The following is an 18,616-nucleotide window of genomic DNA, read 5'->3' as shown; positions in this document are numbered from 1 at the left end:
GTGCCATGTTCACTAACCCATGCAGGATCCTGCCAGTGCCTCTTGTCTCTTAATTACAAATTTGAATCCTTAATGCATGTATGGGAAGCAAAATAATTAGACAGATATTTCCTCCATCTCTTTTTTCTTTACTGATATGTGTGCAAATGCCCGAATGACCTGACGTGTCTGTGAGGAGAGAGTGAGAAAAAAGGCTGCATATCATCTACATATTATAAAGGAATTAGCAGCTCCTGCTGCTGCAGCAGCAGGCACACCCCTTCACTAGCCCATGCTTTCGAAAGCTACATTCTTCATTAGAATATCTGAATTGTTATAAATATGGTTCAGATTACGTTATTGTCTCATTATCTTTTCTTTGCTTAACTGCTAATGAGCGGGACAGGGCAGCTAAACGAGAGAGTTCCGTTTACATTATTTGAAATGTGCCATAATAATGCTCATTAGAGTGTTCCTTTTTTGTTACACAGTTGCTTTAATTAGATTTTCGTCTGCAGTCCTTAATAATAACGAGGGCATCCATCGCTAATAATGCCTGTAATGTATTTGTTATTACAAGATGAGACAAGAAGAGAAAGAAGTGAAATTATTTCTCTTTTTAAATGTCTCTTAATTGAAGGAGGCTTAATTGGAGCTTGTTTGACTTCTGTTTTATTTCCAATGAGTAATCGACGACAAGAACAGTGCCCCCTCCTCTTCCATCTCCTCCACCCACAGACCCAACATTGTGCTAACCTACTGTTCTGGAGTTAAGCACCTGTAAATTCAAAGCAGATGGAGTTGGTCAGTTGTCATGTCATAGTTTAGTTTTTATCACGAGCCAGTCTTGAGATAACAGGTGATTCTATATAGAGGGAGATGGTAATCGCTGTCTCTATTCAAACTGGGTCTTTGGTGTCAGATGTAAAGGTTCACCTTGATCTCTGGTCGCCCACTGACCCCTAGTCCATGAGTTCTGACCTCCTCCCAGTGAATGAGTGGTTTTGGTCAGTTCTTTTTTGTCAAGGGCCCTTGATGTCACATGATGACATCAACATGCAATATGTCATAGTTTATTGTCGTATATTGTCAAAAACATTTAGCGCGGTAAGAACATTTCATCCCATGATTAAAATGATAAGTTCCCATTGATGACGTATATATGTGCGCGACACACTCGCATCCCAACACGCATATTGACAAACATGCCGTAAGGTGGAGCAGATACACTGGGCAGCGAGGAGCTCTTTCCTCATGCTTCGGCTGCCAATCAGACACTCAGATCTGTCAAACCTCCACAGACAGTCTGAAATGTCTCTGAAGCAGAGACTATCCAGGTGGATTCACGGACTAAACTCTGATCATCTACCTGTGTGTGTTCTCACTTTGTTTATTTCATGTACCAGCTTCTAAATCTGAGTCTGACTCGCAATTTATGCCACAAAATATAATGACAGGAAGAAGTTTCATTTGATTTGTGTCCGATGGAGGGAGGGAGGGAGGGGGGGAGGGAAGGAGGGAGAGAGACGGACAGAGAGAGAAACGGAGAGACAGAGAAATAAAAAGACACGCCCACCACCAGCCTTTATTATTATTTTGGTGATAGATTTATAGTCAAAAAGATTAGGCTGAATTGGTGTTTATTTATCATCATTTTTATCGTTACCGTGATAAATTCCAGAAATTATCCGGATAAATTTTCAGTCCATCCCTAATGCCGCGTTGACTTATTTTTGGACTCAACTGGTCGTTGTTGGATTTGATTATTAATCCCAACCAAAAGTTGGGATTAATAATCATCATATTGTTGATGCGGGTTATACTTTATCCTCTTTTTGTGCATGGTGTGCATTGTAGTGTTGACAATCCCTGGTGCACATACAGTAATCTCAGTGTCCTTGTGCATATGACCTAGAGATTTACGCTAGTCTTACACTGTTAAATAGAACCTGTAGTTAATCTTGATAATTCATTCCTAACCTAGGAGACAACAGTTAACAGAAACATCTCAAAACTTCCTTGAACCTTTGATCGTATCATGTTCTCACTAGTACATTGAGTTTGCTCAGTCAGCATGCACATGTAGATGTTCTAACTAGGGCTGTCAATCGATTAAAAAAAATTAACTAATTAATCGCAAAAATTTCTGTAATTAATCGCGATTAATCTGTGCTAACCGATGTTTGGCTAGCTAGCTATGGTTGCTAGGAAATGTAAGCTTGTGATAATTAGAAGCTTCAAGTGTTCAGTGTAATAAAAAAAAAAAAACTCATTCATCAGAAAACCTAGAACTTCCTGTTTCTTCTCAAGAAGAAGAGCACTTCTTCTCTGGCACGTTGCAGCCGTGACACTGTTTTGGTCCGTCCATGTGACTTCAAACCCCACCAGGAGCATTTCAGAACAATTACCCGACAGACTGTTTGCATGCTCAGATTTGGTAATTTTCCTTTGTTTATGTGCTTCCAAATATGCTTCAACATGTGTAAATATGCTACAAAGTTAAAAAGGATTCCCTTTTGACTGTTTATCAAACTGACAGTTTGAGCATGGTGTTTTATTTTGAAAATTTGCCTGGATTCTCTATGCCCTATGCCGTGTCTGACGTCCGGCCAGTTTGAGCTGCTTTGTGCAGCTTGACGTGGGCTGCTTGCGGCGTCCATCAAAAATAGAACAGCCCTGTATTCCCCTCTGAGCCTAGCAGAGGCCTACTTCTGGGATGCTGCTGAAATGGACCACAACTGGGCCGGTGGTGTTTGAAACATTGACTGGAAATGCCTCGTATAGGTTCGGCAGCACATATCCATGAACAGTGGAATTTGGGGGTTCTGCAGGAGGTTATTTGAACAACTGGATTTAATGCCAGCTGTATGAAAATGTTGTAATCATAATACAGTGGTCCCTCGTTTATCGCAGGGGATACGTTCTAAAAATAACTCGCAATAAACGAAATCCACAAAGTAAGTTTTACAATTATTATACATGTTTTAAGGCCGTAAAAGCCCTAACCACACACTTTTATACACTTTTCTCATACAAGCATTAACATTTTCTCACATTTCTCTCTTATTTAAACACTCTCAAAGTTCAAACTTTTGCAGATTTAACAAAAATAAGTACAATACTATATTAGTAAATGAAACCAAAGATCAAAATCTATTTTTAAGCCCAAACATTTTTAACAAATTTAATTTTAATGATCAATCTTCGAGGTTTGACACATAAGAAATTATTACCAGTAACTCACGCAGATTTTTTCAGTTCCTCTGACGGTGCCGAATACAATGTGCGTTCATACTGTACAGTACGCTTAAAAAAACATGCAAAATTACACACAAAAAATCCGCGAAACAGCGAGTCTGCGAAAGGTGAACCACGAGGGACAACTGTACATAATAATACATATAGTACTTGTCAAAACTTTGGACACACACTGATTTCTCTGTATTTTTATTGCTTGGCACCAAAAACAACAGACTTTTGTTTTTTTACCCAAATATTTCTAAATATACTATCCCACAAAATGCAGCAGTATCATCCATTCTGACAGCTCCTGTTTAGTAAACTGGTGTCATCATATCAGAAAATTAAAAAAAGTCAGTCAAGCAAGCACGTTTCCATGTGCAGCTTGAAGAATCACCACTGTGTTGTTATATTCTCTACACACAGGCCATATAGACACTATCATACTACACTGTTATCACTCTCCAACACGTGTCTCATCCTACTCATGCCACTACATAGACCAGCAGTGGTGTACAGTCTGCTAGCCTCACTAATGACCTCTCTCAGTGGCACCACTGTGTCTCTAAAAACAAGCCCAGACTGCACAAAGAGAGGGCTGCAAAAGCAGACACAGTGGAAATCAATGTCAATTGTCAATGCACTTCAAGGTCACATCATCCTAGTAAAAAGGCTAAAGATTCCTGAGGAAGCTGATGCCCTTCACAACTGTTACTTTAGATGGAAACTGAAATTGGGACAATAAGTTACTTCATTTCACAACAAATGGATTGTACAGTAAGTTTTCTCTTTTATTTTCTAAGGCTCAGTCTGATGCGTGTATATTTAATACATGTATTGAAATAATGTATATGTATTTTCTCTTAACTTTTACACATTGGAGTATGTCTGTTTGCCTGGAGAGTGACTGTCAGACCACTGATAATTCCTGGACGACTGCATCTAATGCTCATTTATGAGTGGAAGACACAGCAGACTGACTGAAGTACAAGTGAAGGAATGTTATAGCATCAGAGAGCTTAGAGTCATGAGACGAATTGCTTACAGTGTTTGTGTCTCCAACAACATACTCATCTCATCTGTGGTTGAACAATGTTAGTGGACCATTTTTTGTCCAGTGTTATTATAACTTAAGTAAGTCTCCCAAACAATAGAACATCCAGGAAATGAGTTTGTGTCTAATGTCTATTGATAAAAAAAGTGATGTTCCTGCTGACAAACTCAGCCGTTGATTAAATGGAATTTTTAATGTACACTAGTCGACTAAGAAAGAAAACACTCATACCACACATGCAAAAGAAGTCATATACCCCAGTATGTCCTGTTATACTGTGGGCACTTTGTCACATTATCAGCATTTAAAAGTCAGTAAACTCGTTGGGATTCTACTGAAATGGTAAACTTATGGACAAGATCTTCCTCACAGAGAAGCCGTGAATGATCATGAAGAAAATGAAGACTGATCATGTTATTAGACGAAGAGAGAGACTCTCATGGTGCCCGATTGTTGTGGGATAACTCCACACATGATGCCTGTCCAACAACAAAACATAAACATAGATGACATGACATCATGATGAAGTTATAGAGGATAATGTTACAGCTATCAGAGAGAAGCTAAGCTAAGACAGATTTGTTGCATGTTAGTTAGATGGTAAAATCGTCTGGACTGTAGTAACTAAATGTTTGGATGACTTATTCTTTAAAATGGGACAAAGATGACAGATGATGAACTTATTTCAGTCTAATTCTTACTTCACCAGTATTATGTTTATCATGCACTAAACAACATTATAAGTAATTAATAAGTATTTATAACTTGTACAAATACATTGCAGTTCATAAAAATAATAATAAAAAAAGGCTGCAGTATCGTGATAGTACCCGGAACCGTGATACTTTGTCTGGTATATATCGTGGTTACTCATTTTGGTGTCGTGACAACTCTAATACATACATTGATGAGATCAGTGCTAATACAGATACATACCAATACATTTATTAAGTGGATTAACAATAAAAAAATTACATAGCCTCCTACTGCTGCAAATGAGGGTTTTTGCTTGTTAAGACAAAGAGTGGTTACGTTTGTTGTGTTGATCTAGCAGTAAATGTTTGGTTCAAACTGGAGGCCAAACGTTCTGTGAGGAACATTCTGGGATGAGGTCTCATGAATATACACATGGTAATAGAGAGGACAGAGACAATGGGAATACTTCTGATTATACATCAAAGTAATGTATAACACATAAATGATTTAATTAAAGTGTTGTAGATGTAAATTGTACTCTTCTCAACCAGGTTTTTGTTGGAAGGATTTCATCAGATGTTTTAAATAAGATGATGAGGAGGTGCTTTGTTCACGTCTCATCCTTTATAACTCAAGTAGGGCCAGTGCAGATCTTCAACAATTCATGTTCCAGAGGTCTTGAGGTCATCACCATTAACACTACTTCAAAGCAAAAGCTGCTCTCTCCATCTGCATCAGTCAGCAGCTGTGTGTACATGTTCTGTTGGGTTCCTCTGAGGTCCAGTTTTCCTGCATCTAGTCTACACTGACAGAATGTACTGTTCAACAGTGGAGTGGTTGGGCTACATGAGTAATATCATCAAGTGTTTATTGTTCCATTTTACACTTTTTCTCTTTTTCCAGTGGAATGTTTCAAAAGTGAGCACACAGTGACCCACTTTATTTTCTGTTTACTCACAGGTACAAACATTTCCTACAGGACCTGACTGCCAACACAAGTCCAGACAACCCAGAGTTTCAGCAGCTTTCAAGTAAGTGTCTTTTATGAATGTGTACTCCATGTATTTTCATGTAGTAATGGGTGTGGATTCACACACATGTGAAGCTGAGGTTCACTTTGTTACTTCTTCCTGTTTGGGTTTGTCAGCGACAGCAATGTAAGGACAAGTGATGATGTGCTCTGCATCACTACTAACAAAGACGTCTGGTTCATGGAGGAACACTTCCCACCTGTGACACGTAGTTTGAGAGAAAGAGAGTTAAGCAAAGCTGTGCAGTTCTAGAATGTAAGATCAGGCCTAAACAATCAAACCAGAAAAGAAGACTTTGGTCGCAGCAGTCAGACAGACATAGTGAGAGACAGCCTTCATTATCTTCATTTGAGGAACAAAGGAAAGTGCTCTCTATCCCTTTCATTCCTCATTTGTTATTATTGTCACAGCAGAGCTTGGCTAGTAGAGAAATGAAAGCGAGGCAAAGCTCAATATGCGTGTAAGTTCTGGTTTGATGTGGATTTTGACATAATTAATTGGGAGCGGATCAGAGGATATTAAGCGGGAACTATATTAATAAATAAAATCTTCAACATCAACACGAATCCCGATAATGACTAATTTCAATCGTCAAATAAACAGCGAATCTGACTCAAGTGTGAATGTACACAAGGAATTATTTATGTGTATCAATTAAAATCTCATTGCTGGTATGCTGCCTTTGCTTACAAATTAACACAGCCCCTTACTCTAAGATGAAGGTACATATCTAAATGTGCTCCACCATCGCCTCTTCCTCTTCTCATTAGAGATCCTTTTTTTTAAACTCTGCTGCTTTTTATTGGGGGTTGGGTGTGTCTGTGTGTGTATGTGTGGAAATACTTCCCATAGTCAGCTTGGCTGTATTGTAAAGGGAATTATTTAAAAAAAGAAAATCCAGACAAATCACATTGTATCTGATTAAGAAAACTAGCAGACAGAATCACAAGAGGCTTTGTTGTTGTTGTTTTCTCTTGTGCTGCTTTGTCTCCTGTTTTTCCTCACACTGCGCTCAGGCTGGATTTAATTGTTGTAATTGCAGTGCTTCAGGAGTTTTCATCAGCCTGCTTTAATATGACACTCTAATGCCCAATTCTACTGCAGTAACCATAACCAAGTCTGCAATTCTCCGACTATGTCAGAGGTTTAACAGTAAAAGTTAACAGTTGTCCTCACATGGTCAAACACTGTCTAAATAGTGAATGAATGGAATAAAAAGCTGTAAAAATCTAAGATGCCTCTGGAATGTCTAATGGGCTAGATGTATTATTAATGCCTGGGCCTGGGTCAAGTTGCCCTGAGGATCAGGTTCATCCATGGGGTTTCAGTGCTCAGAACAAAAGCAGGAAAGTTGAGCTTGAAATTAAAATGTGTCTCTTTGTTGTTATTTTGGACACGTTAATGATGTAGTTCCAAATGTTTACAGCAATTATTATGGCTGGCACACAGTAATTGGATGCTTGTGTCTATTTTGATGATTTGCCTATTTGTTCTGGGGCAAAGATTTTAAAGCTTTGTACAAAAAAAGTAAGGAAGGTAGCAGCAGATCGTTACAGTCAGTCCATTGACAGGAAGTTTAAACTGAAAATTGTAGAACATACATGATAAAGCTGGGTATTAACGAATAACACCGAAACCCCACGGAAACGTCTCTGTCACGTCGTGGCTGTGACACTGTTTTGGTCCGTCCTGCACGTGGCTTCAAACCCCACCAAAAGCGTTTTAAGGCTGTTTAGCCCACCAGATTTTGTTTACTGGCTCAAATTTGGTCATTTCTGGTCATTCCTAGTTCATGTGCTTCTAAACATGCTTCTACATGTGCAAATATGCTACGTAGTTAATCAGTTTTGCTTTTGTCTGTTTTTGCGACCGGCAGTTTGCACAGGGTGTTTTTATTTTGAGAATCCACTGGATGTTTCTGCGTCTTGAGGTGCTCTGTGTGAATTGACGCGGGCTTCTTGCGGCGTCCATCAACAATGGAACAACGGAGGGCCACTTCTAGGACGATTCTGAACCGGACCGTGGTGGAGCCGCTAGGGTATAAGGTGTGACTTTTCAGTCATTTAAATAGACTGTACCTACCCCAGCTATCCAAAAATGGTGAAAGACTGAATGGCACCTGGCTGCTCAAATAGCACCCATCTGACAATCACAGCATCCATGCTGGTAATTCTGCATAACTTTAAGCCTTAATATAATGTGAACAGGTGAGTTGTATATAAATTCACCCTCAGTACAGTTGTCATGAACGGGGAAATTAGCTACAGAGACCAAAACTGTTTTTTGTACCAGGCTGTAAACATGTTTATTTCTGCTGCACAGAGAAAATACTAAAGCTTGTATCACTTTTAAATGATCACTCCACAGTTCCTAAACCAGCAGGGTGTTGTGCAGAGCTAAGGTGGGAATGGTTTGATGTTGTGGTAAACAGGTTTGTGGAAACAGGTTTATTTAACCAAATGAGCTGTGCTTATTGGGGGCTGCTGTTCAGCTCAGCTGATTTACAGGAGGGCAATATATATGGGCTTCAATGGCCGCTGTGGTGGAGACCAGCATCCCTCTAATTAAGATGACCATGCTTAGGTGTCCCTACATACACATATAAACGCTACGATGCTGAGTGACCCTCCAAAACATTTTGAATACATAGTTTGGATATATAGCTCAATAGTCCGTATTCAGGCTATAGAGCGCACCTGAATATAGGCCGCACCCCCTAAGTTTTTAAAAAAAATTATAAAAAATTACATATATAAGCCGCACCGGACTATAAGCCGCCAATATCCAGGTTGAGAAATGAGATATTTATCGGATACACAGAAAGGTTTTGTACCGTAAAATTTTATTTATATACCTGACCTGATTGTTTCCGAACAGTGCCTGTAACACGGCAGTAAAAGTGCTCACCATGGATTCACTAACGCCAAGCTTACGTGCAGCAGCTCTATTTCCTTCCCGGATAGCCAGATCGACGGCCTATAACTCAAAAGCTGCATCATACGAACTTCTTTGTGTGCTTTCCAGGATGAAGGGGAGAGGGTGTGAAAATAATTCGCTATTAATAATTCGCTGTGCGTGCTGTGTTGCATGTGCTAAATAAAAACAAGTGTGTTCTTCTTTGCACTGACTTCCCCTGTCTCGTTTTTGCTCTTCCTGTTAGAGCGCCCCCTGGCGGCTGAAGAAAAATCAATAGAAAAGCCGCATCTTTGTATAAACCGCATGGTTCAAAGTGTGGGGAAAAAAAAGTAGTGGCCTATTGTCCGGAAAATACGGTATTTTGTTCTGGTAATCAGATCCTACATTTTTGTTAAAGAGATGACAACTGAAAAAAATGCAGAGAGGGAATAATATTTAACAAATGTCTGTGGCCAAACGATGTTCATAGATGACTGTATTATTGTTTTTTCTGTATTCGTCTGTGTCAGTCTTTTCATTCTGTCAACATTAGAGGCAGACATATAAATTGTAGTACTTTAGGAATCACTATCTTAAGTATATTGTTACATAACACAAAGCTATGGTTGAACATTCAGAACTGTATTGTTTAGCTACGATAAATCCAGTTAGTACAGTTTCTAAACCAAACTGCAGACTGTCTGCGGTGGACAGCACTGGTTACACACCCAGATATCCTCAGACAAATGTTTTCTCCAACCTTAAACCACATATATTGGGTGCGTTTGTGTGCACGTGTGTGTGTCTCAGTGGAATGGTGGGGAAATGACAAACATGCACACATCCACATTGTGTGTGTGTGTGTGTGTGTGTGTGTGTGTGTGTGTGTGTGTGTGTGTGTGTGTGTGTGTGTGTGTGTGTGTGTGAGTGAGAGGCCACAGGTGGAGGGGGAACAGAGATGCAGTGAATTCCCTGGTGATTCCTGTTCATTTCCCTTCCACGCTACACTTCAAATGACATGATGCCACACAGCCACTGCTTTGACTAATGCATTCAGGCAGCACTGAGCCTCATGATCTGTGTCTACATACACATGCATGTGTCTGTGCATGCATATTTCTTGCTCTGTTAATATACTTATGAGTAGTAGGAGCCTCCCAAGCATAGAAATATGGATCTCGATTCTCTCTGTTTAGCTTTGCAAAAATAAAGTATATATTTTTTATGTTGAACAGTTTTGAAGCATAGTGATGTGTTGATCAATACTTATTATTACAGATGAAATAGAATCAAAGAAATAGAAGTTAAAATGAATATTCCCACTAATTAATGGAAGAAATGATCAACAGGCAATCAATGGAGTTAAATAAATAAAAGTGGCCCCACCCTGATGACAGAAGCCCAGTTCAGTCTTTAACCTGGATACCAAAAGAAGAAGAGCTGCACTTAAGGACCTTCAGCTACTCAGGAGGGGATCAAAAGCTCCAAAAGACAACTATGTGTGGTGAGAGTGGCCTGTGAAAGGCCTAAACACTAAACTGAAAACAAATAGAGCTGGACTCAGTGGATCTGACATCTAAATTCTAAACAACACAATCAGCAGGACATAAAAAGTGATGAGGTGTGCAGCTCCAACCATCTACTCTTTCTGTATTTACATCCTGTCTGTCTCACGGTCATTTTTTGTCCTATTCCTATATTATTACACTCTAACCTTTATTCTGAGTGTCCTCACATGATATTTGTCTGTGTGTTGTTTGCTGTAGGGGCGGTGACTGCAGTGTGCGTGGTGTCCCAGCGTATACACAACAATAACCAGTGCCATGAGAATCACCTGCAGCTTTGCCGGGTGCAGAAACTGCTGAAAGGGCGAAAGACGAAGGTGTTGGCTGCAGGTTAGAGCCTCTGATCACATATTCCTTTCATCTCCTCCAAGAACCACCTCCATCTCCTCTCTGCCCCTTTCTGCATCTACAGGATGTCCTCTGGGACACATTGGAGTGGAGGGGGAAGTAAGACAAATATAGATAAACTGAGGGAAAATGAGTTTAGTATGGAGACACTCTGAAAGCACTTGCCTGGATTTCTTTTAATCAATGGAATTCATTTGACTTTTAACAGGAAACTGAAGTAGTCTGCACATCACACTGGGCCCACCATATTAATAGAGCATTACTGCTAACTGTTAGCAAGTGAATGTGCTTTTCCCCTTCATCCTGCCTTCCTGCCTTCCCTATCGCTCAATTATTTCCCCTCTTCTATTGTAGTTCCCTCTCTACTTGTGGAGCAGTGGCCCTTTTCTTCCTGCCACTCCCCCTCCTGTTGTTTGTCTGGCCTCCTCGTTGCTCCTCTCACCCTGCCAATCTCCCCTAGGACCAATTAGAGCCCAGGCTCATCTCGCCAACCGGCAGATAAAAAGGAAGCCAAAGTGTGTTCTTACGTGTGTTTTTGCTGGATATGAGTGAATGCGTGTGTGTATGAGGCCACAAGTGTGTTTACTTGGGTATGCAGGCTTGTTTTATGTGTGTATTTGCGGATGTGTTGGTGTAGGCTGGGAGAGAGCTCTGAATAGCAGCTCATCTCTCTAATGCCGATGTGGGAAGTTTCAAAAGCTTCCTCTCATCCAAGTTCTCAGACCCTCGCAACTCCGCCGGCTTCCTTTCCAGCCAATAAAGCTCCAGTCCCACCAGGCAGACTTCAGAGCAGCAACAGCACCGCCCCGCCCCGCAACCCCACGCCGACCCATTCTCCTTCTCCCCACCAACACCACCTCTAATGTGGGTAAAAGAAAAGCTCTGCCTTTTACAGATGAGAAGCGTCGGAGCCCCTCAAACATATTAAGTAGCTCTGTAGGAGATGAGGGGGGAGATTGTGAGACACAAAGCCTGAATCAATGGGACATCGATACAGCAGACAGTCAGCCTGTTTCCCTGGGAGGCCGCAGATTTGTGTCTGCCTGCCTGTTTCTTCAATTTAAAACAAAGATGTCTCACATTTTCTATCTTGTTTCACATTGATTTTTCCAATTTATGTCCCTTTATGTTCCTGGCTGTTGCACATAACCGTGTTATGTCCTTTCTGCAATTTTTATGTATTTGGGGGTTTTTTTTGTTTGTTTTTTTTGTTTTGTTTCCTAGTAAATCAGACTCATTCAATTAAATATTATTGTAAATGAAAAGAAAACTTAGAGGAAACATTCAATCATTTTGGTTTCTCTCTGTTTTCTTTCCTACACAGATCAATCAAACCTTTCCTCCTTTTTTGTGATGAAATATTTAATTTAATATTAATCCACAAAACAAATGATCATTTTAATAATTCATCAAGAAGAAATGCCAAATGTTTTTTGGTTCCAGCCTCTCTATTATATTATTGTAAACTCTTTAGGCTGTTAATCGGACAATCAGATCTCACACAGTCCAAAATCTGATAGAACATCCATACATACCAATTTGCAGCAATATGATATGCTGTGATTCAATTCAGTTATGACTTAATATGCTCTCAGCTCAGGTTTTATGTTATCACTTGTGCATGAATTGTTTATTATTGTTTATTTTTAGTGACAAAATTAAAAATGGCAACATTAATATCTCAGTCAATCTACACACTGAATCAGAAATACACTGATTTCATTTCAATTGGTCTTTTTCACTGAAATGATTGTTCACCGCCTATAATCAGTGTACTCATTACACACTTCGCTTTATTTCTCAGCGTGCATGTTGCTTTCTTAAAACATTTATAAGGTGTGTGTTTCCACTAGCATATTTTATGATGCCATAATGATTTTTGTGATTGATGTTGATATTTACGTGATTTAGGAATGTAGCTAGTTAGCTGCCCTTTGCTGCATAAATCATGTTTTTACTTTCAAGTGACAAAAAAATCTCTTGAATCTCGAATCCTGAGATCCAAAGACATTTTTGTGTTGCATTGCATTGCGTTGCGTGATGGAGGCATGTGTCTGACTGCTGAGTTGGTTCTTCTATACACTTGACAGACTGTAAGGGTATAATCAGTTATTGCAGCTGTACTCTCATTTATTCCTTCCACCCCTGAGATCATCTGCTAGCTTTTATCATCAGTAGCTTCAGTATTTGAGAATACTGTTTGACTCTCCAAACTCATGATGCCAAACCTGACTTGCACTTATTCTGCCACAGCGGCTGCCCTCTGCATCTGTTATTTCTCTGGCCTTGGACACATCAGGAGGAACAGGACCCTTTGTAGATCAATCTTTATTTCCTGCCCCACTTCCCTCAGCACCCCACTTGGTCCAGCCCAAAAGACTTTGTAGTAGAGCAGAGGTGCTCTTTGACAAGGGAATCTGAAAGCCTGGACATGGAAAGCAGTGCTTGGCACTTCCTGCTCTTTGAACCCTCTGCTCCCTCAAAGCACTGTGGATGGTCAGATGTAGGCAGGGGGTCTGAAGAGAACCTGGTCCACAAAGAGAGTCCTCCTTACACAGAGCATATTCAACCTCTCTGACTGTCAACTCTGTCTATCAGGGGGTCTGATGGGGGATATCTGATCAAACTTTAAAGGTTAGAAATACCTCAGCTTGCCTTCCAAAGCAGCTCTGAATTTCGTTCAACTTAAAGAGAAAATTCAAAATTCTTAGAATCTTTTGAAACTTTTCATTGAATGTTTCAACAGATAGTAGCTATCATTCGCTAAGACTGATTATTGTCCACCTCGTGAACAAACGTTAACTTAGCACTTCATATAGTTTGAGGGAGGAGCAGTGGGAGATTCCTGTACGTCTGGATGATCACTACACTTGATGTCTACTGAAATGCATCCGTTTCAGCACACTGGACACTGGCAGCATTCTGATGCTTGAGCAAACATGTAACACAACACTGCCCATGCATGAATTAAAAGGGATAACATATCACAGAATGATGCTATGTTATGTATTCATCGAAGTCCAACTGATATTAAACCGCTTTCTTTTTTATGCATGCCACTGCAAACATATCTGATCTGTAAATGACTTTATTTATATATTGTTAAAATATCATAGAACCCAAAAGGCATAAATGTATATTTTTATATTTCATGATGGTGCCCCCTGTTTTGCATTAATTTGATGGAATACTGTTCAGTAGGGTTATGGTTTCATGTCAGTGGATTTCACTATAGCCAATCAAATCTTGCATAAAGCAGTAAGTCAGTGTTCTATTATAGGCAGAGCAGAGGTCACAGAGCCTGACAGCAGCCTGCTCCACAACACAAGAGCCATAGACTAAACAGCAATCTACGTTAGCTTTCCTGCTAAAAGCCTTATTCTTACCTAACTTCTCTTCTTATCTTGTTGAGTGAGCAAACATACCTTAATCAGATAGTAGTGAATTCAATATGCTGAATTTGTAAACAGTACAGCGCCAGAGTTTTTGGATAAATCTGAAATTGACCCAGAATCCAAAAGTGAATTGTTTGGCCAGCAGATTTTAAAAGCAGTTTTCTCAATTCTGTATTTTTAGATCCACATGCCTTGTACCTATGGTGGACTCACTGGATTAAGAGATACTGGGACACTGTGAAGGCATCCCATTGGAACTTACATTTTTATTATCTTAAGCATTAGAATCAATAATGCAATGTCCTTGCTCTGCAGTTATGAGGCTAGAAAACATATTAGCAAACAGAGGACACACCTGTCCAGTGTCACAGTTACCACATGGATAAAAGTCCTGGGTCAGTTAATTGTGACAGAGCTGAGGGTGTGAGGGATCTGTTGCATGAGGACACTTCCCACTACTAAGCGTCGAGATGACAGACCTAACTGAGTGGTTATTGCAACAACACATTCAAATAAGTTCTTGCTCTGTCTTTAAAGGCTTGTATAAGGCTCAAACAGGGTTTTATTTATATCACAGTTAATAGAACAATCACAACCACTGCTCCAATCTCCACACAACACCTGAGAGAGTCATAGGGTGTCTCTTGACTGTTTTTCCGTTTGAGACCCATGGCATTTTAAAAGCAATTTGACCCCTGCCTGGCCCCGCCACTTAATCTCAGTGGGCTTGTCTGTAGCTGAAAATGTCCTTTCTGAGCCCCAGAGGCAAAGCTCTGGCCACTCAGGCTAGCTGCAATCACAGGCTACTGGCTGGGCCAATTACAAAAACACCCTGGACCCAGGCTGAATTTTCATCTTATCTATCTAAATGTCAGGCTCGTGCTTATTAGCTATCATCATGCTGCTGCCAATCATGGTGAAAGAGATGAGAGCTTTCCTCAGCAGCCACACCCCGACATACCTACCTCCCACTGAGTCTGTCTTAGATTTTCTCTCGTCTTCTTTGCTCCCTTCAAACAGCCTTCATTTATCTTTTCAATCCAGCATGGCTTAGTTAGTATCATTATTTTTGTTCTCTGCAGTTCTGCAATTTGATGCTGAGGAAAATGATTATTACCTTCTTCACACTGACACAGTGATGTCGGTTAAACCTGCACTGGTGGTCATTGTCATTGTAAGTGTCATTGTATTAAAATCTAAATTCAGTATCATACCAGAATTTTCAGCAGACAAAAGGAAGAAAGAGTTTTGAGTGTTAAATTAATGTTGACGACCTACAGATAAAACTAAGGCATATAAAAATAAGGCATGATTTATTGATGAAGTGATTGTGTGGCCTGTCTTTGTTTTACAAATTCTCGAGTAACTCAAGTATTTATGTTTTCTATTAAAACATGATGTGATAAGCTGAGTACAAACACCACATTGCAGAAAGCAGACGAAAGTTTTAATTTCAGTTGCTAGGGGATTAACATCAGTTAGCTCTAGCTGATATAATTTGCAACCTATTGTCATTTTGGCAGAAGCAACGGTCAGCCTGCTAATGTAACCAGAACATCTGTACATTTTTCTTCACTCAGAAAAGAGAGGGAGGAAAAAAGGTGGTCAGGGTGGATGCTGTGTGTACACAGAGCTACAAAATTAAAGGTTTAGGTTAAATATAAAAAAATCCTCATGTCCTGCTACAGTTCTCGATTTGTGTCTGCACAGGATTCATTCAGGCACTGTATGGAGTGTAGGTCACTAATGTCAACAGAGTTCAACCTTCACTCACTGTTCTTATGTAGGTAAAAGTACTTATTACACATACAATTTTATCTGAAAAGCACCAAATCATAACAAACATTATCTAATGACTGTTTACATATAGAGCAGTTTTAGACCATACTCCTTATGATATTATTGTTCTTACTCTTTATAGTATTATTGATTTTACTCTATAGTATTATTGTTTTTACTCCTTATAGTATTATTGTTTTTACTCTTTATAGTGTTATTGTTTTTACTCTATAGTATTATTGTTTTACTCTTTATAGTATTATTGTTTTTACTCCTTATAGTATTATTGTTTTTACTCTTTATAGTGATATTGTTTTTACTCTATAGTATTGTTGTTTTTACTCCTTATAGTATTATTGTTTTTACTCTTTATAGTGTTATTGTTTTCACTCTATAGTATTATTGTTTTACTCTTTATAGTTTTATTGTTTTTACTTTATAATTTTACTGTTTTTACTCCTTATAGTGTTATTGATTTTACTCTATAGTATTATTGTTTTTACTCCTTACAGTGTTATTGTTTTTACTCTATAGTTTTATTGTTTTTACTCCTTATAGTTTTATTGTTTTTACTCTTTATAGTGTTATTGTTTTTACTTTATAGTATTATTGCTTTTACTCTTTATAGGATTATTGCTTTTACTCTTTATAGTATTATTGTTTTTACTCTTTATAGTGTTATTGATTTTACTCTTTATATTATTATTGTTTTTACCTGTTTATAGTGTTATTGTTTTTACTTTTTATAGTATTATTGTTTTGATACTTAGAGACCCAACAATTCCCACCATGAGCAAACTAGGTGACAGAGGGAAGGAAAAACTTTCTTTAAGAGGCGGAAACTTTGGGCAGAACCCAACTTGTGGGCAGCCATCATGTCTTTAATAATGGTTTATTTAAGAGTGGACTGATGAGTTAGAACTTGTCTATCCCAACTTTTAACAACCCAGAGTGATGTTGTCAAATATCCAGTTTTGTCTAACCCACAGCCTAAGCTAAAGCTGAAAGCACCAAATCATCACATTTGAGAACATGAAACCAGAGGGTTACACATGCTGAGTGCATCATGGAAGCAGAAAAATAGATGTTTTCTGAATGGTGATGTAAAATGAATATTATTTCCACTGTGTTGTTTTCAGTGCAGCATTGCCCCCAGTGAGGAGCAAACATTGTAAGAGTAGAAGAGTTACAGGGTTAATGAATGTCACAGCATTGTGTCTTTAGAATATTCATGGTTTTTGAACTTCATTCCTCACTAAACAAACTGCAGAAACAGATTTAAAAAGGATTCAGATTTAGATAAGCAAATTCACAGCTGATTCAGATTAGATAAATGTTATCGAACCTCCTTGGTCAGGTGGTTTGGAAACTTTAACAGGCTAGTAGAACATAAACAGTGCTCTGTGTGATCTGTCCCAGGTGTTTTGTTAATGCATGCTGGAAAAGCCATCAGTTTCCCTACAAAGGTGAAGATAATGATGGTTATGTTTCCTTCTCTCACAGGGAGATGGTACATCCGTGAGGGCTGGCTCAAGATGGTTCCTCCGAAAGGTGCAGACGCCAAGCCCAAGATGTTCTTCCTGTTCTCCGACATGCTGCTGCAGGCCAAGCGCTGCAGCCCGCTGCATCCCATCAACGGAGACAAGTTTGCCGGCCAGCATGCATACCCTCTGCAGGACTGCACTGTGGAGAAGGTGTTTGGCCACACCAAGAGCCAGGGAGGCCTGCTCAGTGTGAGTATCACCGGCTCAGAACTACCTACCTGAGTATTGTTCATGTAACAGGTTTCTTTTCAAAATATTAGAGGGATCAGTGAGTTTCTGCAATTTTGTGGAATCTACTATAAGATAGAGTTTAACTCAGTCAGTGGAATAGAAACTGAAAAACAATATTAACAAACCAGGAAGGAAATAAATGAATGAATGGACCCCTTACTTATTAAAGATCAGCAGATGAAAATTCACATTTGAAAGAAGAAAGAACTGTACATAAGGACAAGTTCTAGATTCTAGCATTCAATATGTTGTGATTTATTAAGTCTACAGGATAAGTCTTTTTTCAAGACAGTGCTGTATACACTGAAAGACATGCTGGTCACTATAGTAATTCCTATAAATATATGGGTGTATATATGTACAGTATAGGTATATATGTACATATACACACAGGATTTGTAATTTCCTGCAGAAAAAGTTGAATGTTGAAAAGAAAATTGTTTTTGTTGGGCAGCAGGTGGGGGAGACATCTGTTCATTGATTTGAGTATACACATGAGTGCGCCCTTAGCAGAGGCATTATTTAATTTCCATTTTGATGTATGTTGCTTTGATTTGTCTTACTTATGGCCTTGACGGTTGCTGTCGTCCAATCTGCCAAACATAGGTTTCCTGAATGTTTTCACTAAATGAAAATGTCATTTAGTTCTGCTTGTCAGAGAAGACCTTTGTTCCCTCGCCTCTTCTTCTCCCTAATCACTTCAAACCCTTGTTGAAGAAGCCCAAAAGTTGAACTTTTAATGTGTCTCTCGTCTCAGTCTGATCCGTCTCCCAGGTCTCAGTACAGCTGCTGGCTGACAAATTGTGTCTAAATGATGTAGATGCTGTCATGAAACATTCAAAGGAATGAGTCGCGCGTC

General features: G+C 39.2%; 1 protein-coding gene across 2 annotated transcripts in view; it reads left to right on the top strand.

The window, feature by feature from the left end:
- Positions 1-18,616, top strand: part of arhgef39 (Rho guanine nucleotide exchange factor (GEF) 39) — a 55,033-nt gene that overhangs the window by 23,319 nt on the left and 13,098 nt on the right. For both annotated transcript variants that reach the window (XM_019253888.2, XM_019253887.2), the window contains exons 6-8: positions 5,930-6,000; positions 10,662-10,790; positions 17,486-17,715. In XM_019253888.2, the coding sequence (XP_019109433.1) occupies positions 5,930-6,000; positions 10,662-10,790; positions 17,486-17,715 (430 nt within the window). The remainder of the gene's footprint in view (positions 1-5,929; positions 6,001-10,661; positions 10,791-17,485; positions 17,716-18,616) is intronic.

This window comes from Larimichthys crocea, unplaced genomic scaffold (assembly GCF_000972845.2).
Source record: "Larimichthys crocea isolate SSNF unplaced genomic scaffold, L_crocea_2.0 scaffold607, whole genome shotgun sequence".
Lineage (NCBI taxonomy): Eukaryota > Metazoa > Chordata > Actinopteri > Sciaenidae > Larimichthys > Larimichthys crocea.
Note: the sequence above shows the minus strand (reverse complement) of the source record. Positions and strands in the feature narration are given on the sequence as shown.